A 26861-nucleotide genomic window follows, 5' to 3' on the forward strand; every position below is an offset into this window, starting at 1 on the left:
TCTTATATATAAAAATGGAGCTCTCTTTCAAATGTCCGAATAAAACTCGAAAACGGCTGAATCGATTTGGCCAGTCTTAGTCTTGAAAAATTCGTGCCAATCCAGAGAAAGTCCAAAAGGTGAAAAATTATTTCAAATCCGCTTAGAAACTTTACATTTTTAATTTGAAAATTTTTGTAGAAGCGTAATTTAAATAAAACAATGGATGGTGGCAATTTCGTGAAATGTCGAACGCTTTTGACAGTTGATGTTCAATTACGTTTAATAGGATGTTTTACGCAAATATTATTTATTTATGATAAATTTGTAGTAAGTAGTTTTGTTTGTAGTTTTATTTATATACAAAAACGTTAGTAAACGGGCCGCAAGTGTTACTAGAGACTCAAAATATAAACTATTTTGACATGTCAATATAAAAATGCACTTATTATTATGCAATTAGGCATATTTTTCTCAAACACGGTGCTCTGAAAGATCTCATTTGTATAATTATATACTCATTGGTATTTATAAAACATTTTCTAGGCTATATTATTTTTTATTTATGTTATTTAAATTCAGAACCTAAATTTGGTATCGATCAAATGGACATTTTATCGAATAACATTTTTCCAGTTATAATTTCCCAGAATTTATCGCAGAATAGATAGTAATATATGAAGGTCCGGGATTAAAAAGGTCCACCACCGATGTGCCAATAATCAGTAAAGTTAAGCATTGTTTAACAACAATATTTGAAAGTAGAGGAAAACAGATGTATAGCCAGCTACAAAGTTGATTTGAAAACGATAATCTTTGAAATGGGGGAGATAAACGGTAATCTTTGAAAATCCATAATAAAAGTATTTTCTTCCGTTGGTAGTTTTAGCATTAGTTAAACATATAATTATTTTGTAAAATACCTTTAAAATTATAATAAGGCTTTAAACCTTTTGCCACCTGCCCGTTATAAGTTACCCCGCATATAGGGTAAAAAGGTCTAGACAACAAATTTTTGGAAGATATCAAAAAAGCACATTTCTACAATGATGAAGTAGAAGTCAGATTACTGAACGTAGTCAGATAATTGTTCGTTTGATATGTGTTATTTGTTGTGATATAATTGTTATGGTTTTCACAATATAGTTTATATTTGCTCAAAGTCAAATTGGATCTTTGTGTCTCGCCCTGCTCTACATAAATACTTTATATTAAATTTACTTTAATTCACCGAATGTTACTTGAAACTTTTCAAAAAGCAGGTAAAAAAAGAAATACTTTTTTGAATTTTAAATATTTATTTTCTATCTCTTCTCGCAAAAATTTCAAAATTTTGTATAAGCTCAGTAGTATTATTTACAATTATACACAAAATTCAGAATCCAAAAAGAATCTGAAAAACTTGAAACGTAATTAATAAGCCGAAAGACCAAAAAAGTCTCGGATTGGATTATACGATGTTTTCTATAGGAAGTGTATAAAACTTGCAGTTTGATTGTATTGACAAAATATGGACAAACTAATAGGGTTTATTGTTTTTATAATACCTAATTGTATACAGCATTCAAACAACACATCCTTATGCACTTAAGGGGTTAGGGGTACTTGGGATTTTTGAAAAATCGATTTTTATTTTTTTGCATTTTCATTAAGGGTAACATCTTGAAAATATTCTCTGAAAATTTCAAGTTGATCCGATGATTAATTTTTGAGTTATTTTACTCTTACCAGCGCGTTGACGCAAGTGGAGAGCTCGATACTTATACTCAAGATCATTCTCCCTCACCTCCTGATGTTTTAAAAGCTTTCAAACTGATTTACGACAATCTCAGCAATGATAATTTACTTTCAAGATGTGTAGTTCAAGATTAAATCCATAATCAGAAAAAATTAAAAGCTTCAACCAACTAGTGTAAAAAATATACCTAGAAACCTTGAATACTAGTTTTACTATCGTACAAATTGCTGAATTCATATACATAATTATTATTATTGATTATGGATACCCTAGAACCTAATTGTGGGTATAATTCCCATTGGTATGCTGAAAAATTGGATGCTGCACGTGTGAAAGTGGCAGATCAGCGCGCCAACGAGAACACTCAGGAGGCCGTAATGCTTCGTAGGCAACAGCAAATAAAAATTTTGGAAACTTGCACAATGACTGATAAACTATTATATAGCCCAGATATAGATGACTCGGTTTAAGTAATTCAATAATTCGAATTTCTGTACGTAAATCCAATGTGAAACTTTAAACGCGTTTTTCTCAAAACTATGTTTTTTGAAACGGTGACCACTGTAACTCGAAAACCACTTAGTAAATTTTAATGAAATTCATACAGCTTTTAGAATACATAATACCCTCGTGCCTGATCAAAGGATTTTTATTTTTTCAAAAATTTGAATTTTTTAAGACCAATTAACTGTTGATTTTTTACCCAAAAATCTAGATTTTTTCTTTCTGATGCTGCCATTTTGTTAATTTTTGCAAAAAAAAGAAAACCTTCGATCCGGCCCGGGATTAACTATTCATAAAACTATTTTTTTAATTTGATTGATTTTAGATGAATCTCTAAGGAGTTATGATGGTCACCGCCAGGACCGTTTTTCGAAACAGGGTCAACAAAAACGGCTATAACTTTGGGGATATTGATTTTTTTTTCTGAAATTTTTGTTACATCAAGTCAAAACATTGTATAATAATGCTGTATTAATATTTTTGTAGAAAAACATCGTTTAATAACAAAAAAAAAAAATACTGAAAACACTCATTTTTTCGTGCCTGCAAGTACCCCTAACCCCTTAAAGTATTAATATTTTTGATTCTCTAGAAATGGTTTAGAATATACCTTATTTAGCAAAACAACGTTTGCCGGGTCAGCTAGTAATAAATATAAAACTAGCGTTGCAACCGCTCATAGTAAGAAATTTCGTTCGCTCTTCGCATCTAGCGTGTCCGACCGAGTACCCGAAAATACCCGCATCCGCAGTTGAATGACAATCCTAAAATCGAGTACCAGTACCCGGCCCGCCGAAAGTGTGTTAAAGAAAGACGAGACACCATATGTTAGTACACACATGTATATGGTACAATTTCAGAATATTTTTATTATCTTTCTGAAGTTTTGTTAAGGGAAATTTTAAGAATGTAATTGATTATAAAAATAGAGAGTATTGTACAGATAATAAAAAAATGCAAAAGACGACATGTCATTGTTTGACATTGAAAATAGTTCGACGAATGGGAACTGTCACTTGCCAGAAATTTCAATTCAGTTATGAGCCTAACAATATTAGTATATAACATAATCATGGTTATGTGTGATTATGCATGTTTTTGTAACAAAAATTAAATGTCTACATTATTATTGCCAAAAAGGAGCTGAGATGTCACAAATTAAAATAGGATAAAGTATATTATGCTTGGCAGATAAATTATATAATTCATTTTTTTCATCTTATATATAAAAATGGATCGCAAAATGTGTTGGTAAGCGCATAACTCAACAACGCCTGGACCAATTTGACCAATTCTTCTTTTAAAATGTTCGTTTATGTCCAAGGATGGTTCTTACGGCGAGAAAAAATCGAATAATTGCCGGGAAAACCCTAAAAACGGCCCTTTTATTTTTCTCATACAAACGTTTACAGTATATGTGGGAATCAAGTAGGCAACGAAATTTGTAGTCTTCTTATATATATAAAAATGGATCGCAAAATGTGTTGGTAAGCGCATAACTCAACAACTCCTGGACCAATTTGACCAATTCTTCTTTTAAAATGTTCGTTTATGTCCAAGGATGGTTCTTACGGCGAGAAAAAATCGAATAATTGCCGGGAAAACCCTAAAAACGGCTCTTTTATTTTTCTCATACAAACGTTTACAGTATATGTGGGAATCAAGTACGCAACGAAATTTGTAGAAAAACAATAATTTATGTCATGACATTTTGTGTAGATTTCGATAAACTAATTCTTAATATTTTTTTATAAACATAGAAATATCTTTCTATTAATTAATGAGCTATATTGGCAGCCAAAAATATTGAGGTAAATGAATTAAATTTCAAAATTCATGAACAAATTACAGGCGAATTAGTTGATTCGACAACTAACCAAGACGATGTAGTTAACTATCCACCGGAATTTTTAAACTCGCTGGATTTGCCAAAATTGTCACCTCACAATCTTCAATTAAAGGTAGAATCGGCAATTATAATGTTGCGAAATATCGACCAACCGCGCCTTTGCAACGGCACAAGGTTAGCGATAAAAAAAACTACCAAACAACGTGATGGAAGCAACTACATTGAAAGGATAGTATAAAGCAGAAGATGTTCTCGCACCGTGCATCCCAATGATTCCGACTGATGTGCCATTTGAGTTTAAACGACTACAATTTCCAGTGCGTTTACGGTATCATTAAGTGTTTGTGGTATTAATTTGGAAAACCCATGTTTCTCACATGGTAAATTCCAAAGAACATCGTTTATCACAAAGCACTACAATGAGAATTGAACTGATTTTTTAATTATGATTTACATGATTAAAATTACTTACTTTTAAATGCTTATAGTGTTTTATTTAATTATTTTTAATCCACACCGAATTATTACCAGGGTGACGGTTCTGTTCAGGATAATTTTTTGCAAATAAAAAAAAAAAGGTAGGAACAAAATACCGCCACATTAAATTTTTTTTTGACAGGACGAAGTCTGTCGGGTCGGCTAGTTCAATATAAATTACAAGCTGTCAGTATAGACATTTAGTAATTGTGCTGATAAAATAATACTGATTTTGTTATAAGGCTACCCAGTAGTAGGCCTTATACTAGTGAAGTTATAGCAAGTTATTTTAAGGCGTATTTTCTTTATACATTATAGGATTACAGAAAGCAAAATAAAAGAAACGACAATAGTAATAATAATAATAAAGACAATAATAATAATAACGATAATAGTAATACTGATCATAATAATATATAATTCAATTTGACGGATTATTTTTCTTAACTAATGCAGTCGTGTTTTGCCTTACTTTAGTAAACCACAAAACAAAACAAAAATTACTTATTCAAAAACTTAGTTAGAAATTTTATTGTGTCAAAAGTTCATTTGTTTGGCATTGGATACGTAATATTTACTCCAGTCAATTGAGCATTAAGAGTCCGATTTTTTTTCCTGTGCTCCAATTTGTATGAAATTTTAGATTTAGGCTCATCTTACTCTCAAGTTCAAAAGTGAAAATAATTTAGGCTTAGCCGCCACTGCCCGGGACCATGACACCCCTTCTCAGTGGTGTATTTTTTTTTTAATTAACGCCAGATATCGATAGAAGAACAAATTATAAGAAAATTGTTTTATAGCAAATATTTTTCAAGTTACTGGCTACTAAAAATTTGCTTCTTGGCGTTTTGCATCGTTTTTTTATGCAAATATCTCCAAAAATATTTATTCTAACGAAAATCATATAATGATCATATTTATATCAATTAAAATCTTTAAAAAATCGGTGTTTTAAAATGTGTTGTGGGAACAATGAATATGGCTGGATATGAATAGGCAAAGTTGTTTTTTATTCCGTTCGAGATTTAATTGTTGTATTTGAAGCCATGGCATTTTTTTAATATCCTATACTAATATTTACACCGTTCAGTTAAAAATAATAATTATTGTTTTTCGAATTACTATTTACACAAATATGAGTGATGTTAAATGTAGAACTGCTTCAAATAAAATTATGATTCTCAATTCCCACTTTAATTATTTACACTTTAATTATCCCTTTAACAAATATTAAAATATGTTCAATAAAATTGTATATTAAAAATTATACACTGCAATTAATAGAAATTGTTTCCAATAGCTTAATTTATTTCAATGCCAAGGGTTATCGAATAATTTTAGTCATACCTGTAGATGTGGATGTATAAATGAATGATTTTTTGTTTATTCACGACTAAAACATTGATTTTCGAAATTTATCACACGAAAAATCGTCTGCCTTTGTGATTTATAGCATAAGATATACGTATTGGAAATTGAAGTATTTTAAAAGGTATAACATAATTGCTTCAAAAATGTTGCCTATAATTTTTATAATTTCGTACCATATTTCAACTGGCTTTTAGTAATTTTAATATCTAAATTACTATATTGGAAATGGAAGTATTTTAAAAGGTATAACATATTTAGAAAGAATTAATATATAGCATTCGCGGTATAGGTACAATATCACCTTGAATTTTTCTACCGAAATAATTGCTTCAAAAATGTTGCCTATAATTTTTATAATTTCGTACCATATTTTAACTGGCTTTTAGTAATTTTAATATCTAAATTACATTTTTCTCACGAATAATTCAATATACATTGTTACACTTAAGTTTATATTTGAAGAGAATTAATTTGTCAAATCCTGTTCACATGTGCTCTATTCAACCTACGATAAACAAAATTATTGCAGTAAATAGAGAGGAAAAAAGCGTGTGCTCCGCGAATTTTTGTTTACTATGCTCCAATTTTCTTGATATTTTGGGAATAGGCTAATCTTAATCTTAAGTTCAGAAGTGAGAACAACTTGCACTCCTTCACCACCCCCGGCATTAATTCGATTATAACTCCTAATTTTGATTTTATCAGAACTTGTAATATACTATTATAAAGGTGATTACATGACTTACAACATTCTCTATCATAAATTTTTCCGTTTTCCCAAAATTTTCCCAATTCTGGGGGGTTCTGAATTTAAATAACTTAAATAATAAATAATATAACCTAGAAAATGTTTTATAAATACCAATCCGTATATAAATATACAAATGAGATCTTTCAGAGCACATATAATTATTATGTATGTATATATGTGTATATATACATATGTACATGTCCGTATGTATATGTTTATATATACGTATTATTCGTATGTATATATGCATATGTGTACGTGTTTTTACATGTATATTATATATACGTGTTTGTTTGTGTGTATATTTATGTATATATATTACGCTTTTGTATGTTTGTATATATTTCTTTTTACTTTTCATTTCTCTTGTTTATCTATCTGTTAAGTATAATTGTTATTGTTATAATTATATTACTTATATCTATAGTTCTTTTTCCAATTTCTGTCATTTTTTCCTAGTTTATATTAATGTTTCAATATTCATTCTGTAGATCCACTGATGATGACATAAAATACTATGTCGAAACGTTTGGAAAAATTAAAGATTAACTTCTAAATCTTTGCCTTTTATTTGATGTATGCCCTTGAAGAACTTACTCATATATATATATATATATATATATATATATATATATATATATATATATAGGGATTTTTTGATATTTTATATTGAGGAGATACACACACACACACACACACACACATATATATATACAGTAGAATCCGATTAGTATGACGCCGGATATATTGACAACCGCTTATTATGACGTAATTTTAAAGGCAGTTTGGTTTTCATATAAAATTTCTCAAAAAAACAGCTGTTTAGTCGGATATGTTGACCTCGCTTACATTGACATTTCGCTTATAATGACCCATTTTTGAAAAAAAATTTGGTCCAAGTATAATGACCGACATGATTTTACACCTCCGATAACATAGAGTTCATGTTTTTCATTGCACATTGTTATGGTATGGCACCACTGTGAACTACCCTTGTGTGTCAGGTCGCTACATACCTTCAGGTCTCTATGTTGCACGAGATTCGCGCTATGGAAACTTTGGCAACTTCCGGCATGGACGACCTCGTGCAAAAAATAAGTAAGCTCATTCTTGGTGTTCGAAATTTGGAAGCGATAACATCTGCTATAATTTACTGAATTAGTAAAGTTCTATATTTTTTACTATTTTTACCCAGTAATTAAAATTCAAACGAAAATTACAGATTTCTTACATTAAAAAATGCATTGTTATGTCATATTTTAATTAAATTTGTCAATTTGTTTATATGTGTCATTTTTTACCTTAATTTTTGTATTAAATTACCGAAATTAATAACATATTCGCCAAAAATTGTTTTTTTTTTTCAGTACGCTTAGTATGACGACCGCTTAGTATGACCATTTTCCGCCGTCCCTTGAATGTCATACTAAGCGGATTCTACTGTATATATATATATATACCGATCGACTCGGATTTGACTCCGCTCCATGGTGGAGTTATGTCCGCTAAACAACTCCACGACTCCGACAATTTTGAAACCGAAATACTCGAAGCAAATGTGTTCTATAGTGCGCTGTTTATGTATTTAAGGATTTGTCAAATTCCATTAATTATTTGAAATAAAAATTTATGAATAATTATCAATAAAATAATTTTTCTAAAAAAATCACGAATGACGAATTGTAAAATTTTTCGGTCGACCGATGATCGACTTAGTGACTCGTATTTTTAGCAGTGTTGCCCAAAGTAAAAACGCAAAACTTGAGAATCAAATTTAATTTAATGATTTCCTTTTGATGAGAAAATAATTGATTTTTTGGATTAATTTTATATAAAAATTATGTAGTAAACTTTGTAATAAAAGCAAAACATAATACTTCTGCATTCAAAATTTTTCTTCTGCTATTTCCATTTGAAAATTAATATTATATCGCGTAGTTCGATTAGCATATTATTACTTTTACACAATTATATAATTGTGTAAAAGTAATAATATAATACTGAATATTTTTTACTGCTTAAATGCTAATGATATCAGTGATAAATTTTGTACTCTAAAGTGTTGTCATTTCAGGCTATGGAAAAAAAGATTAAATAAATGTATTTCGTTTCGTATATTTTCTATTACTATTCAATAAATATTTACACATACTATTCAATAAATTATACATTTGAGCTATTCACACTTGAATACAAATTCATTGTTCCGTATCTTTAAAGTAACATTTTTGTATTTTCTGGAAAATACACAATGGTATTTATTTTGTCTTTTATACCTAAAAAAGGTCATAAAACTGCCTGCGAGACAAGAAAGTGACCGCTTCCTTCCCAAATCAAAAACGACAAAAACACTAAATGCCTGTACGAGTTAACAGATTTAATACCAGTTTAACGAAGTCGGATATGACAAATCCTGTGAAACAACTCCACTCGGATTCACTCCGAGGGAGGAGTTGTATCCGAGTGATAACTCCGGAGTGAGTCATCCATCACTAATATATATATATATATATATATATATATATATATATATATATATATATATATATATATATATCTCGTGTCACGATGTTGGTTCGCGATGGACGCCCAAACTACTGGACCGATTTTAAATTTTATTGGCTCAACGTGTGCATATATATCCAACTTAGGTTATAGGAAATTTTGAAAAGTAAATTTAAAATATGAATATATAATTTTTATAAATTTCTAAAAATTTTGACAGAAAATGGCCAAAAAAAAAAACAAAACACTAAAATGACAAATGTCAAAATTTATGGAAAACTCGAGAAAAATAGATTTATGATTTTTGGAAAAAAAATTTGACAGTTCAAAAAATTTAATTCAAAAACATATACATATATAGATATACCCAGCATTTATATCCAAATTAGATGAAATGCTATATTCAAAATCACAATTTATAGTTTTAAATCTATTAGACATTAATTCCATTAGTTTTTTAGACATTAAACTTATTAGAAACCAAAACAATTATATTTTAACTGATTGGTTTCAGAAACCAACTTCCTCTGGTAGATACATTAATTACTTATCGTTTCATTCTCGTTCTGTAAAAATTTCCATCATCATTTCTCTCATTGATAGAGCAATAAAACTTTTTGGAATACTTTGAAACTTTTAAGCAATAAAACTTTTTGGAATAAAAACTTGGATTTAGTCCGCTCCATTCTCACAAATGATTCTTATCATTTACATTTAATCAATAATATAATTAAAAATAGGTTAAAATATTTAAACGTTACCAATATTGATAATAATAATGTCACATCCGTTGTTCAAAAATATTTTACCGCTGATTCAAATTTTTCTTCTTTATTTGGCAAATATAAAGGCATTATTTGTTTACCTTATTTAGGGAGCTTTTCTTATTTTTTAAAAAAACTTTTTTCTGTTGAAGGTTTTCTTTTAGTTTTTACTTTTGATAGCACACTCAGTACCCTGTTTTCTACTTTAAAATCAAAATCTCCTTCTGACAGAATCACCGATGCCGTTTATAAAATTAATTGTTTAGATTGTGACAGTTGTTACATCGGTGAAAGTTCCCAATACATTAGCAAAAGAATGAATCAACATATTTATAATTCAAAAAACCCTGGACAATTTAAAACAATGTTTTCTGAGCACATTATTAATTTCAAACACTCTGACTCTAATACTGACCATCCTATAATTTTATATAAAGAAAAAAATGTAGACCTTAGAAGATTTTCTGAATCATGTTTCATCTTTTTAAATTCAAATTGTGTGAACAAACGCAGTTCTTCTTGCTTACTCTCAGAAAGTTATCAAATTATAATTAATTTCTGTAAATCTGATTCTCTACTACGACCCTGATATCCCCTCCTTTCCATACACGCGGGTTGGTAGCAGAGCGGACTACTCGTCGCCGACGCAAATAAGTCAAACTGCGTTGTTGCTATGCCATCTGTTAAAAACATAATTATGTGTTTCATACAATTTTACTTTTACCTTTTTTGGTCTTTTCTTAAATTGTTTTTGCTTTCCTACAGTAATATCATGTGATTGTGGTGTTGTAAAATGTGTTAATATAGTGTGGTTTTTCCTGATCTGGTGTGTATAATTGTTGTTTTCAATTAATTTTTCCAATATAAATTCATTTTTTAAAACTTTTTCTTTATAATGTAAATTTCTTTTAGATGAATGATGAGACACATCTAGTCTCGAAACGTATAAAAAATTAAAATAAATTCTTTACATTCGACGCATTGGCTGTTTTATTCATTCCAATATGTTTCAACGTCGAACAAAAAATCCTCTATATATATACACACACACATATATATATATATATATATATATATATATATATATATATATGGCGCTATTGGGCCATTTATTATTAATTAATTATATCTTGAAATGAAACCGCAATTAACTGATGTAGACTCGTTGATAATGTGAGTTTTTTGATAACTCAATTCACAATGAAACTGATATTATATAAATTTTTATATCAATTTTTAGCCCGACAAAAACCGAGAGAGAATATTTCGATCGTGAAAAAACAATAATCTAGATACAGCTTGCTAGATGCGAGATCGCATCAGCGTAGCCCAAAGTATGCTGTGTAGTTTAGTCATCACATTGGCGTCATTCAACTGACATCTATCATGAAACATAATTCATTCCGCCATATGTATATATATATATATATATATATATATATATATATATATTAATTGTTTAATATGAACAAAACAGCACTCAGATTTTTTTAACACAACTTTATTTTATTATTACAAATGTTTCGAGACTAAGGTATGCCTCATCATCAGTGTAATTTCAATAACAGTTATTTATTACTAAACATTCTTTTTAATATTTTATTTAAAACTAAATTTAGACTTTTTAATATAAAACATCAACTGTTCCTTGCATTGGCAAGTGACAATTGTTTTAATCAATGCTTGACACGGTACTGACTGACATGTGACATTTACAGAATTATTTGAAACAAAACTGAAGTATCTAACGGAGACAGGATGAGTAACATTAAAATGTAAACAAAGGAAGGCGCTCGCATACAAAAATTAGTGTGTAAGGCAGATAAAGGAAACATTTCAGTAGTTTTGTTAAAAGAGGAGTATGATAAAGAAGCAAAGAAAATTCTTAGTGATGAATCTCTATATGAAGAATTGGCATCGGATCCGAACAACTATCACCATAGACAAGTTTTTAAATTTATAAATTTATTAGAGAAAAAGGGACATATCAATAATACCATATCATTAAAGTTAAAAGTACAACATCCTTTAACCCCAAAGTTCTATTGCCTTCCAAAGATCCATAAACCTAATTGCCCATTTAGACCAACTGTTTCCTACATTGATTCGCCATACTACTTCTTAGCAAAATATTTTTCAGATATTTTAAAGAATGTCACCATGGATTCTCCATACCGTTTAAATAACTCTTTCCAGTTAATAGAACACATAAAACATAAAGTAATTCCTCCTGATTGTTCCTTTATGAGTCTTGACGTCATTAATTTATTTAATAATCTTCCGCATTATCTAATTATTACAGCTATAAAGAAAAGATGGATGCAAATAGTTGAATTTACATGTTTACCGATAGAAATTTTTATTTCAGGAATAGAATTACTTTTAAAAGCATCATATTTCACTTTTAATAAAAAATATTATACGATGAAGAGAGGTTGTCCAATGGGCAGCCCATTAAGTCCTGTTTTAGCGGATTTAGTATTACAACATTTAGAAAATCATGTTTTAAATTCTTTACCTTCCAAACCTGTGGTTTATTTCAGATATGTCGATGACACATTAATATTACTTAATAAAAAAGATATAAATAATGTTTTCAACAAATTCAATGAATACAACTCATTTTTACAATTCACTCAGGAACTTGAAAATGATTCGACGTTACATTTTCTTGACGTAAAACTCATTAATAGAGGCGGTGTATGTTATACAGACTGGTACAGAAAAGATAGTTGGTCCGAGAGATACATTAACACTAAACATACCATAACGGGTCAAATGACCCATTTTGAACTTTTGCATTGAAAATGCACGTATAATTTCATTGCGTTTGCACATTTGACTTCATGACTTTTTTTAAGTAATTAAAGTACAGTTATAAACAATTTTTTTTTCTAATTTTGTTTTGTTTATTCTGAGTTATCCTTCTTGTATACCGATATCTACCACAATGGGTCATTTGACCCGGAGAGAATTTTTTGGTTTATGAGATTGTCGAGTCATATTTGTAGTCAGTAAGTTGAACATTCTTCTAAACACTGTTGCGTAAACGAAAATAGCTCAGAATAATTTCAAGAAACTATCAAATTTTAGATTGAAAATAGCTTTTCATTGTTAGAAAAAGTGGCGGAAATTGAAAGTTTTGGATAGTTACCTAGCTTATATTTTATTTTGATAGCTATAGTAATACAGGTTATTTTTTACCCAGAAAAATGTCGAAGCAAACAAGACATTACAAGTTCTTAGAATATATAAATAATATCGGCAAAGAGTTTTCAGAAATTTGTGAAGATGAATTTTCTGAAAATGAAGATGTGTTGGTTGAAAATAAAAATGAGTTTGATTCAACAGATACCGACGATGAAGAAAACAATAATAAACGTTTACCTGAAACTGTTTCATATTACAATAAAACCAAATTTGGTGTAGACATGACCGAACAAATGGCGAGGAAATTTACTACAAAATCCAAGTCTTGCAGATGGCATCTCCAAGTTTTTTCAATATCCATGATTTAGCTGGCATAAATGCCTGGATTTCGTACAAGCAAACGACAGGAGAAAGTATCTCGCGACAAGATTTTTTACTCAAGCTAGCAGAAGAACTTAGCGCCGATTTCGACAAGTCCGTGAACAACCAAAACAAGAAAAAAATACGAAAATATCGTTGCCTAAGTCTACTACAGATTTTTATAAACATATGAGATGTCAAATAGGATGCTGTAAAGAAAATAAAACCAACAAAACTTGCTCTAAATGTAAAAAATATGTTTGCGGAAAATGTACAATGATACGATTAACTATGAATTAAATTATTTTATTTTTGCTTTTGTAATAGAAATGGTCAACATACTTTATTGTTTAATTATAATAAATTTAATTTTTATTTTTATTCCTTCCTAACATCCATATTTCATACATTCAAGCATGAAACATAGAGTCGGGTCATTTGACCCGCTATGGCAGAATTAGGTATATATTAAGTCTTGGTATGATTAGTGTTAATTTTAATTCGCATGTTCCTCTCAATATAAAAATTTCTACCATTCTAAATCTTGTAGATCACGCTATTTTATTATCTGATCCTCTGTTTTATGATACAAACATAAAATTAGTTAAAACGATCCTACTTGGCAATAATTTTCCATATAAGTTAATTTGTCCAATTATTAAAAATAGAGTCGCAAAATTACTTGAACCTTTGGATAAGAAACCGGAAGAGCCTGGCAAAACAAGTGTTCCTGAAAAAACTTTTTTCATTAATCTTCCATATCTTGACAATAATTTTAACCAATTATCAAAAAGACTTTTCAAAAAACACAATATTCGTATTACTTTTTCTTCATTAAAACAATTAAAATTTTTATATTCCAAAATTAAAGATGAAACTCCATTAACAAAAAAGAAAGATATAGTTTATAAAGTAAATTGTTTGGATTGTAATTGCTCTTATATTGGCCAGACCTGCCAGAACTTAGAAAAGAGACTCGGGCAACATGAATTACAATGTGAAAAAATAGATAACAAAAAATTTAAAAGTACACTTGTGGATCATGCTAGTATCAACAACCATAAGTTTGATTTTGACAATCCCCAAATCTTATTCCATGAGAAGGACGTATTTAAACGGAGCATGGCAGAATCAATGTTAATAGTTCGGACTAACAATAGCATAAATCTGAGAACCGACACAAATATTTTACATGACACTTATATAAACATCATTAATAATTTATAATTTTTTCTTTTATCTTATTCTTTTCAATAAATTAATATGTTTTTTCATATTTATCGATTTTTGTATGCGAGCGCCTTCCTTTGTTTACATTTTAATGTTACTCATCCTGTCTCCGTTAGATACTTCAGTTTTGTTTCAAATAATTCTGTAAATGTCACATGTCAGTCAGTACCGTGTCAAGCATTGATTAAAACAATTGTCACTTGCCAATGCAAGGAACAGTTGATGTTTTATATTAAAAAGTCTAAATTTAGTTTTAAATAAAATATTAAAAAGAATGTTTAGTAATAAATAACTGTTATTGAAATTACACTGATGATGAGGCACACCTTAGTCTCGAAACGTTTGTAATAATAAAATAAAGTTGTGTTAAAAAAATCTGAGTGCTGTTTTGTTCATATTAAACAATTAATATTCGTTCCACTCATATCATAAAATTCTATATATATATATATATATATATATATATATATATATATATATACATACATACATACTAGCTGACCCGGCAAACGTTGTTTTGCTAAGTAATTCTAGACAATCAAAAATATTAAGGATGTGTTGTTTCAATGATATATACAACTTGGTATTATAAAAACAATAAATCCTATTAGTTTGTCTATATTTTGTCCTCACAATCAAACTAGAAGTTTTATACACTTTCTACAGAAAACATGGTATAATCCAATCCAAGTCTTTTTTGGTCTTTGGACTTATTGATTACGTTTCAAGATTTTTTCAGAATCTTTTTGGATTCTGGATTTTGAACATTTTTGAATTATAGTTTCAAATTACTGCGAGGAGAGATAAAAAATGAATTAAATATTTCTTCTTTGACCTGCTTTTTGAAAAAATTCAAGTAACATTCGATGAATTAAAGTAAATTTAATAAAAAGTATATATGTAGAGCAGGGCAAGGCACAAAGGTGCAATTTGACTTTGAGCAAATATAAACTATATTGTGAAAACCATAACAATTATATCACAACAAATAACAAATTTCAAACGAACAATTATTTGCCTACGCTCAGTAAAACTGCCTTCTACTTTATGACTGTAGAAATGCGCTTTTTATGTCTTTCAAAAATTTGTTATCTAGACCTTTTTACCCTATAGGCGGGGTAACTTGAAACGGCCAGTTTAAGCCTTATTTTAATTTTAAAGGATTTTACAAAATTATTACATTTTTAACTAATGCTAAAAATCTTTTGAATTTTTAATTACAGTGCGTGAAGTTCCAGCAATTTGCATTAAGGCATGATGCCTTGCACTAATTTTCTTAGCTTAGACCTTTCTAACGAATGCAATATTGTCAAAATCGGTTCGTGCGTTCTCGAGTTATATCGTCAGGAAAAAAATCCCGACTTATCTTATATACAAAATTCTTCTGTAACTATGTATGAATGGTTAATCCTCCTAAACTATAATTCGGATTTTCATGAAGCTTCCTGAAATTTGTTAGGGAAATTTTCTAAAATTTTTAGATTCATAGAAATATAGCTAGATTGTAGAAATAAATGGAAAAAATTAGAAAAAAACGCTTATCATTGTTTGACCTTGAAAATATTTAAGGCATCGTTTGACATTAAAAACAAGAGAAGACTGTCATTTGCCAAACATTTCCATTCACTTATAGGCTAAGACAGTATTAAAACATAATATATTTATGATTATGAATAAGAAAAATGTAATGTCTACATTGTTATTGCCGAAGACCAGCTGAGATGTGCCAAAAATTAAAATAATATAAGATGCAAATAATATAACATGCGTCTGACAAGTGATGCAGCCTGCGCATGCGTCTGACGCGCACGGCGAATCGTGTTCTCAGCGTGCGCGTGGTTTGCTTTTGCTTGCAATAATTTTATCTGCGCACTTTGCGAACCGATTCGCCATACGAATTCGTGCAATGGAGCGAGCCATAAGTGATTGCGCTCAAACATGTTCAATTTGCAGTCGTTTTGCCTTACTATACTTACGTCACAATACAAAAAAATTTTTTTAGAAGTTTCATATTTACTCAATGGAGCGCTTTCGGTCTGAACTTTTTTTTACTGTTTTCCAATTCGTTTGGAATTTTGGAATTAGGTTCATCTTACTCTTAAGTTCAGAAGTGAAAACAATTTAGACTCCTTTGCCACTTTCTGGGGGGATGACATTTTTTTCAGTGGTGTAATTTTACTTTTTTCAAAATAACGTTGGGCATCGATAAGAGAACTAATTATAAGAGAAAAATGTTTAATAATGCTTTTCAAAAAAGCAAATACTTTTCAAGTTACTGGCTACTGAAAATGTGTTTCTGTTTAGCGTTTTTCGTCGTTTTTTGCTAATATCTTCAAAAATATACATTTTAACGAAAATCATGTAATGAACAAAATTATATTAATTAAAATCCTAATAAATCGCTATTTTATAGTGTTCTAGGAACAATATTAAGCTAGATATGAAAATGGGTTTTTTTAGTGCTCAAAATAAGCTTTAAAATGAGTACTTCTGCGTATGAGTAAGCTATCATGCAAATAAAAGACGCATACAATGTTTTTTCATTTAAATCAAATAGTTTGAGTGCCATTTCCACCAAAATTAAAAATAATCGTATTCCAACTAGAATTAACTTGGTTCAAGAGATCTTGATGGATTCTAAAAAATACCACAACTTTAGTACAAACGATTTTCAAAAAACTCATGATTTCATGAAAAAAAAAACATTAAAAAAACAACCAATTTCTCATTATAATATCTCTATAGACAATTCTAAAATACGGTCCTAAATAAGTCGTTTAATTTTCAAAATTTGCCAAAGTTTGCAAATATTAGTATTAGTCAAAATTAGAACTTTCATCGACGTTTGCATAAAAAAATTTTAAATTCAAAAATTTAAAAGCCAATCGATGTATTTGCATGTGGATTATCTTTCCTCAGTTTTGTGCACCGATTGGCCGAGCCGTTTCTTTGTAATTTGGAAAATAGTGTTAAACTTTTCGTCCACATTTAAGCTCATATGCTCATACTACCGAAGCGATGTTAAAAAATTAAAAACTGTTCGTAAGATATTAGTTGGGAATGATTCTGAAAAAAATCTACCGATCCGTTTTCTTGTAAATAACTGTTGAAAAAAAATTTAAGTAAATTTTTATGGAACTTTTTTGGCGATATATATCATGGTCTTATAGAACTTAGTGAAATATTACGGTCTTACGACAAGTAGTTTAATTTTAAAAATTCATCAAAGTTTGAGAAAATGAGTAGTTTTTTGACGCTTGTTAGAATTAGACGATTTACTAGGTATAACGATAGAGTACTTAGTCTTAATGTTAACTTTGCGTACTAAACCATTAAAGACCTACGGTAACTGGTTTATATTATTATTACTAATCATCCCGAAAGAATGATTCACGAAATATATTGCTTGTGTTCACGGTGTGAAACAATGAATAGTTTCAAAGTAACAGCTTTTGTTATTTCTCATTGATCAATTTTTATTGATCACTGATTAATTTTATTCCTCGAATATTTAATTACGGTTTGGATAAATTAAAAATCCTACTCGTATATATTCCCAAAAAGAACAATGATTTACATTCTTGCGAGGCCCCCTGAAGCGCTAGGCCATCGGCGGTCGCCGACACTGCCAACGCCTAGCGCCGCTACTGATTATATATACAGGGTTTTTTGCTCGAAAATTATATTACACAAATCTTTAGTTTAAATTTAAAACTGAAAATTTTTTACTTCATATTGTTTATTTTCTATATGTTATTTTAAATTTTTCTATTGTTTTTCCTAATGTGATACTGTAAAAGTAACAAAAAAAATTGCTGAACACACAACCGCGTTGAAACTTATAAATAAATATATATATCATATTATATTTATTAAAATTATTCATTTCAGAGAATATAAATGATGGCAATAAATCGAGGACCGGACGAAATGCAACAAAGTCTGCAGATGTGGTTTCGAATTTGATAGCATCAACCCAACCCCTTGTTGTTAAAGCAAATGCAGATAAAAGAAAATACAATTATAAGGTTAGTGTAGTCCATATAACTTGTAAAAATATTGAAATTTAACATACAATAAGCATCCAAAAATATTATGAACAAATAAAACAAGAGTTGAAAAATTACATAAAGAACAAATCTAACATAAAGTTATATACGTAAGAATGAAATGAAATAAAATAGAAAACTCACGAATTAATATACTAAACACAAATAAAAACAAGCCAAAGAAATTATTACTTCGCAATAAAGCTTGTTAGAGAAAAAATAAATAAATATGAATTATACTAGAAAATAGCAAAAGGAAAGGAAATAGCATAAGTCAGGATTTATAAATATTTCAAACACTTTAAGCCAGGACTTAGGATATGGATCTATTAAATTTATTTTAAAATACGTTTCGTAAAAATGCCGCGAATATTATGGAAATATAGGGGATACGTTCCAAGATGACAAAATAATCCGCAAATAATGAATAAATCAAATACATAATGGAATTTTATATGGAATTGTAGCGGATACGTTCCCATGTGACAAAATAAAGAAAAATAAATATTGTTGAGAACTATTATGTAATATGCAATATTTTAAGTTTAACAGAGGCCATATTAAAACTTGTAATGCATTTAGTATGAAATCTAACATTAATATACAACTTTATATTAATTACAAATAATATATTAAAATTGTTACTACCAAATTAAACTTTACTACCAACTAATTTCAATGTGAGATCTGTTATACTTAAAATATTGCATACAACCTAACAGTTCTCAGCAATATATAAAACAAAAATAATTTTTATTTGATTTGATTTGAGTCAAATTTTACTAAAAATCTACTTTATTCATTGAGTAATAAATAAGGTTTTTTTCATTCTGTTTACATTCTGAAAAACACCGATAGCGGCGAAGACGGCCAAGGCAACTGAGGCGGCTTATGTCAAAGATTTCTTTATTAGTTCAAAATGACGGCATTTTATACTAATAAAGTAAAATAATAATACTATGTTATACTGTTTAAAAGACTGCAATTTCCAACACGTATATCTTATGCTATAAATCACAAAGGCAGACGACGAAGTTTTGTGTGATAAATTTGGAAAATCGATGTTTTAGCCGTGAATAAATAAAAATCATTTATTTTTACATCCATCTACAGGTATGACTAAAAATATTGGATAGCCCTTAGCATTAAAATAAATTGAGCTATTGGAAATAAATTTGTTCAATAAAGTGTAGTTCATATTTCTAATATACTATTTTATTGAACATATTTCAATATTTGTTTGATGGTTTTACGTGGCTGATTTGAATTTCACATTATAGTTAAAGAGTTAAGTGTGGTTTCTGAGACTCATCTGTTCACTATTTGACCATCCGTTTCGAATGGATCAAAAATATGTTAAAAGATAGATTGCAAAATGTGTAAGAAGTCCGTGATCCGTGATTTATATTGTCGAAGGACCAGATATACTTAGATAGTGGCTATATCAGACCGAATAAAAGAATAATAATAAATGTTTAATTATTGTATATTTGAATGAAAGATTAAGATTTATAGATATGTTAGATGTTATTGCTTTGAATGTTGATTTAAGACTGATGTTAACTACATGATATTTTTGTTGATACAAATTATAAAGATTTTTCAATTTTATATATTTTTCTGATTGGCCCATTTTATGGAATTAACGACATCCCAGTGCAATTTTGGATCCAATCAGTAGCTTTTACATTCATCAACCAATCAGGTATTGGCCTGTGATTGCATGAGATTTATTTAGGCGATCTGAATTTCTTAGAAATATATATTAATTGTAGGATGGTATATTTAGGGACAGGTGATTAAAATTCTTAGAAAAAAGGATTAATGATGATAGATTTAGGGACAGGATGCGTGACAATGAAAGGGATTAATTTATTGTTCTAAATTATATAATAAGGGATGAGGATTTATTATTGCCATCCTGTATGAAGGTAATAAAATATATAATTAGACTAGGGTTGAGTAAGGCGTTAACATCATCATTTTAATTAAAGCATTTGTACATCACCCATATGGATGTATATACATTTCGGTATAGACTGCAGTGTAAAAAACATAATAATTTTTAACTAACTGGTAAAAATCAGTATAGGTTACAAAAAAAAACGAGTTGGTTTGGTATTTAGCCTTGAGGCAAGTTACATGAACTTCCCGATATGTGTAAATAATCGACTTAATCAAAAAAAAAAAAAAAAGTGTAAATAATAATATACTTCATCAATCCTACTTTAAAAAAAAAACGATAATAATTTTAGCAAAGTTTGACGAATTTTTAAAATTAAACTACTTGTCGTAAGGCCGTAATATTACAGTAAGTTCTGTAAGACCATGATGTATATCGTCAAAAAAAGTTCCATAAAAATCGGCTTAAATTTTTTTTCCAACAGTTAATTACAAGAAAACGGCTCGGTAGATTTTCACCTAAAATTAATCAGTACAATTCCCAACTAATATCTTTCGAACAGTTTTTGATTTTTTAAAATCGGTTCGGTAGGATGAGCTTAAATGTTTAACACTTGAAAAGTTTAACACTTTTTTTCAAATTGCAAAGAAACGGCTTGGCAGATCGTCACACAAAACTGACAAACGATAGTCCTCACCGAAATACATCAAATAGCTTTTAAATTTCTAAAATCGGCTCAGGCGTTTTTGAGAAAACGGCGATTTACGGCAAAGAATCTGTTGGTGCACACGCACACACACACACACACACACACATACTTTTTCCAAATTTGGTCTCATTCGATTCAGAATGGCTTGAAACGTCGAGAAAACATAAAATTGGCGAATCGGATTTTTTTATGAAAACATAAACTCTTCCTTCGAGAAGTTAATTACAACTTTTGAATTGTAGACATGATTACAGGACAACGTCTGTCGGGTCATTTAGAATATATTCTATTCGATTGTGAGATTTACTAGTTCTGTTCAATTCCTTAGTTTATTTTATTTATTACATAATTTCATTTTATTGCAGGCAAGCAACTTCTCAGATATGGGTGACTGGCCAACATTAGGCAATATGAACGTTGAGGTATGTTGTTTTACTATTCGTTTTGAATGTTACCTAGTTCGGTGTAAAGTTGGCTTGAAACAAATATATATATATATATATATATATATATATATATATATACTAGCTGACCCGGCAAACGCCGTTTTGCCATCAAAAATATTTTGCCGCATTGCAGAAGTTCTTATAATATACATGATATATTAATAATAATGTTATATTTTTATTACACAAATTTCTTTACATTTTGATAATTAATTCTGTTAACGCGTCATTCCCAACCCTGGTATAATTATTATATTTTATTATCTCCATGCAGGATAGCGACAATAAACCCTCATCCCTTTCATTATTACGCATCCTGTCGCAAAATCAGTAATCCATTTTTCCTAGAATTTTTATCACCTGTCCCTAACTATATGATCCTACCATCCTTATATTTCCAAGAAATTCGCACTACCTGTGTCCAGTTTAAATTCTCTGTATCATGCAATTTATCAACCAATACCTGATCGGTTGATAAATGTAATAACCACTGATTGGTTCCAAATTTGTAATGGGGTGTCCTTAATTCCACAAAATGGGCCAATCAGAAAAATATATCAAATTATAAAATTTATATAATTTAGTATCAACCTAAATATCACATAGCTAAGATCAGTCGTAAATTAACACTCAAATCTAAATCATCTAATTAAAAAACCTCAACTATCTAATCTATAAGTCTTAATATTTCAAATACACAATAATCAAACAGTTATTCAATATCTTTTATTTTCATTCAAACGGTCTGATATAGCCAACAACTAAATATATCTGGTCCTTCGAAAAAGTGCAAGTGTTCAATAGAGTTCGGCAGCATCCAGATAGATCACGAACTTCTTAAACACTTTGAACCTATCTCAACAAATACCTTTTTGGCCATTCAAACCGAATGGTCATATTTATTAAAAATTTTTTGGTCCAATTTGAACCGGATTAACCAGTGAAAGTGAAAGAAACAATCTAAATCTAAAACTTAGTGCACAGTGTATTATTTAAATCTTCATCTTCTAGTGTGATACATTGCATCGCATATTAAGTTAAAAACCTTTATCTAAAATCTAAAACTTAGTGCACAGTGTATTATTTAAATCTTCATCTTCTAGTGTAATACATTGCATCGCATATTAAGTTAAAAACCTTTATCTAAAATCTAAAATCTAAAACTCATAGTGCACAGTGTAATTAGTTAAATCATCTTTTAACATAATACATTGCATCGCATAAATATTAATCTAAAATCTAAAATCTAAAACTTATAGTGCACAGTGTAATTATTTAAATCATCCTTTAACATAATACATTGCATCGCATAAACATTAATCTAAAATCAAATTTAATCAACGATTATATCAACAACAATATAAACAATTAAATCAAACTAGCATCAAGATTAACAATAAATCTCAGTGTAAGTGCGTTGTGTATTATCGTGAAACAACAAGCAGCACATTATCAAGGAAACAAAAGCTGAATCCAAATCAGCTTAACATCAAGCGAGGACACAGAATGCCGACAACACAAAGGTCAGTCTAATTTAAGCACTCCTTTTTCTTAATCCTTCCTATTCATTATCCATACCTAACGTTTTTTAAAATTATTGTACTAGATCTGTGTTAATATGGATCCTTTAGAAAATTTAAATATCAAAAAAGAGTTTATGAAATTTCGTTTGACGCAAATCCATAGCTTTTGTAAAAGAATAAGAGAAAATGAGAGTAGCAAGTTAGATATATCAGAGCTTAAACAAATATTAGAAATACTAAAACCTTCTTTGGATACTTTTCAAGAATTAATAATTCAAATTGCAAATCATTTTGATGACGAAGAGTACATTGACTTTTTGATAGATACTGAATTTTACGATTTCAATGATACTTATACTAAATGCTGTTCAATTTTACATACAGCTATTAAAACATTTAAAACAGATCCTAGCTCAAATAGTGGCCTTGGTGACAAATCATATCAAACAAACAATAATAAATTTGCTTTAATTAATTTACCTCATTTCGACGGTACAGATATTAACTGGTTACAGTTCTATAATTCATTCTATTCAATTCATATTGACCCAAATATAGCAATTCTCAAAAATATTCTTACCTAAAATCTTGCTTGAAAGGCGAAGCAGGTAACATAATCGATTCTCTACCTGCTACCGCGGACAACTATATAAATGTTTGGGAATTGCTAAAATCGCGGTACGAAAGTAAAACCATTATAGTAAACAATCATACAAAAACATTAAACAACTATATTTCGATTCCATCTGAATCAATAACTCTCAATGAATCTAATAATAATAAATCTAAAAACATTGCGCATCTTGAAACTATAAACGTCATTAAATCACATACGGTAAAAAGAGGAACTACCTCGGTACTATTATTAGATTCTAATTATCAAATAACAAAACAATTAACAAATGAGAATATTACTCAATATCCAAAAAGCAATGTTATTAAAAACGTCTTCTGTAATCATAACTTATCAACTAAAGCTAATAATACAACAGAAAAACTAGTTTTAAATAAACAAAATCTAACAATAAACTTAAATCAAGCTAATTATAACGCTGAACATCTTGAACCTAAAAAAGACAATAAATCAAATACGGTAATAAGAGACACTACCTCATTACCATTATTAGAATTAAATAATCAGAATCCATGTCTCAATATCGGCGATGAAACAATTAAAACGTTGGGCATGACATGGAATTCTATATCAGATCGTTTCAACTTTAATACTAGTAGTATCAAAATAAATAAAAATATTAGCAAAAGATCAATTTTAGCCGCAACAGCTCAAATATTCGACCCTATTGGGCTTCTATCGCCTTTTATAATAATACCCAAATTAATTATCCAACAATTTTGGCGTTTAAACATATCTTGGGACGAGTCAATACCGTCCGATATAGAAAATAAATGGAAATTATTTTACAAAGATCTAAAATCTATTGATGATATAAATATCGACCGACATATGTTTTGTAAAGATCATGTAAACATAGAATTGCATGGCTTTGCAGATGCGTCTGAACGAGCTTATGGTGCATGCGTATATATACGATCAGCTAACAAAAATTCAAACTTTAAAATTCAACTCATTACTTCCAAATCTAAAGTAGCACCATTGCGTAATATAACAGTGCCGCGACTTGAATTATGTGCAGCGCACTTATTAGCAAATCTTATACAAAAAATCAAAACAGCGTTAAACATCACCTTCGATAGGGATTTTTTTTGGAGCGATTCAACAGTTATTTTATCATGGATTAAATCTCCATCCTACCGTTGGAAAACATTTGTTGTTAATAGGGTAGCCGATATCCAAACTAAAACTGATATCAATAACTGGTTGCATGTTAAATCACAAGACAATCCCGCTGACTTAATATCACGGGGAATTTTCGCGCGCGATTTAATAAATTCTTCATTATGGTGGAACGGTCCATCATGGCTACGATATCCAATAAAAATCGATCAGCATAATAACAACATACCTACAACAGATGAGGAAAGTCGTACTACTACCCTAATTTTCACTATTGACGAAAGAAATGAATTATTTAATCGCTATTCATCCATCACTAAACTGATTCGTGTCGTAGCTCATTGTTTACGTTTTTCTAACAATTCCAGACCAAAGAAAAAAGTGAGGGTACGCGGACCTTTACAAGTATGTGAACTGAATATTTCGCGTATGTTGTTAATAAAGCTATCTCAAAACGAAGCATTCAAAAAGGACATAAGTAATATAATAAAGAATGGGTCGGTAGATAAAACTTCTAATTTAAAAACGTTAAATCCTTTTCTTGACGAAAACGGAATACTTCGCGTTGGAGGTCGCTTAAAAAACTCAAATATTGGTTATAGAAAACACATATTAACAACGTTAATTGCGAAATATGAACACTTGAGACTATATCACTGCGGGTCTCAAATGTTGTTAAATACCTTGCGCAATAATTATTGGCCAATGGGGGGTAGAAATCTAACTAGAAACATAGTCAAAAATTGCATAACTTGTTTCAAAGGTAAACCAACTTCAATAAACCCATTAATGGGAAACTTACCAACACATCGAATAACCCCTCAAACGCCATTTTCGACATGTGGCGTCGATTACGGAGGTCTCATAATTCTAAGAGATCGCCGTACCAGAGGTTATAAAAAATATAAAGCATATATCTGTTTGTTTGTCTGTTTTGTCACCAAAGCTATTCACATTGAACTAGTATCCGATTTGACCGCGGAGTGTTTTTTAGCAGCTTTGAGACGATTCACTGCACGCCGCGGCAAACCTAGCGATATATTTTCGGACAATGGCACTAACTTCGTAGGTGCAAATTCTGAATTAAACGAATTATCTAAATTTTTACAAAATAAATCTATTAAATCTACCATTACAAACAATCTATCAATTGAGTCTATATCCTGGCATTACATTCCGGCAAACTCTCCTCACTTTGGGGGGCTTTGGGAGGCAGGCATTAAATCATGTAAAGCCAATTTAAAACGTGTTCTTGGCAATGCATGCCTTACGTTCGAAGAATTTTACACAGTATTAACACAGATCGAAGCAATATTAAACGCACTTATTAGCAAATCTTATACAAAAAATCAAAACAGCGTTAAACATCACCTTCGATAGGGATTTTTTTTGGAGCGATTCAACAGTTATTTTATCATGGATTAAATCTCCATCCTACCGTTGGAAAACATTTGTTGTTAATAGGGTAGCCGATATCCAAACTAAAACTGATATCAATAACTGGTTGCATGTTAAATCACAAGACAATCCCGCTGACTTAATATCACGGGGAATTTTCGCGCGCGATTTAATAAATTCTTCATTATGGTGGAACGGTCCATCATGGCTACGATATCCAATAAAAATCGATCAGCATAATAACAACATACCTACAACAGATGAGGAAAGTCGTACTACTACCCTAATTTTCACTATTGACGAAAGAAATGAATTATTTAATCGCTATTCATCCATCACTAAACTGATTCGTGTCGTAGCTCATTGTTTACGTTTTTCTAACAATTCCAGACCAAAGAA

General features: G+C 29.6%; 1 protein-coding gene across 1 annotated transcript in view; it reads left to right on the forward strand.

The window, feature by feature from the left end:
- The window catches only part of LOC113371502 (la-related protein 1), a 184475-nt gene that overhangs the window by 29843 nt on the left and 127771 nt on the right, over window positions 1-26861 (forward strand). Inside the window, exons 3-4 of the mRNA XM_026612125.1 lie at window positions 18570-18706; window positions 21705-21761. Coding sequence (XP_026467910.1) covers window positions 18570-18706; window positions 21705-21761 — 194 coding nt within the window. The remainder of the gene's footprint in view (window positions 1-18569; window positions 18707-21704; window positions 21762-26861) is intronic.

Source organism: Ctenocephalides felis, unplaced genomic scaffold, assembly GCF_003426905.1.
Source record: "Ctenocephalides felis isolate EL2017-DRISC unplaced genomic scaffold, ASM342690v1 CF-g0.4_SCAFFOLD_01492, whole genome shotgun sequence".
NCBI lineage: Eukaryota > Metazoa > Arthropoda > Insecta > Siphonaptera > Pulicidae > Ctenocephalides > Ctenocephalides felis.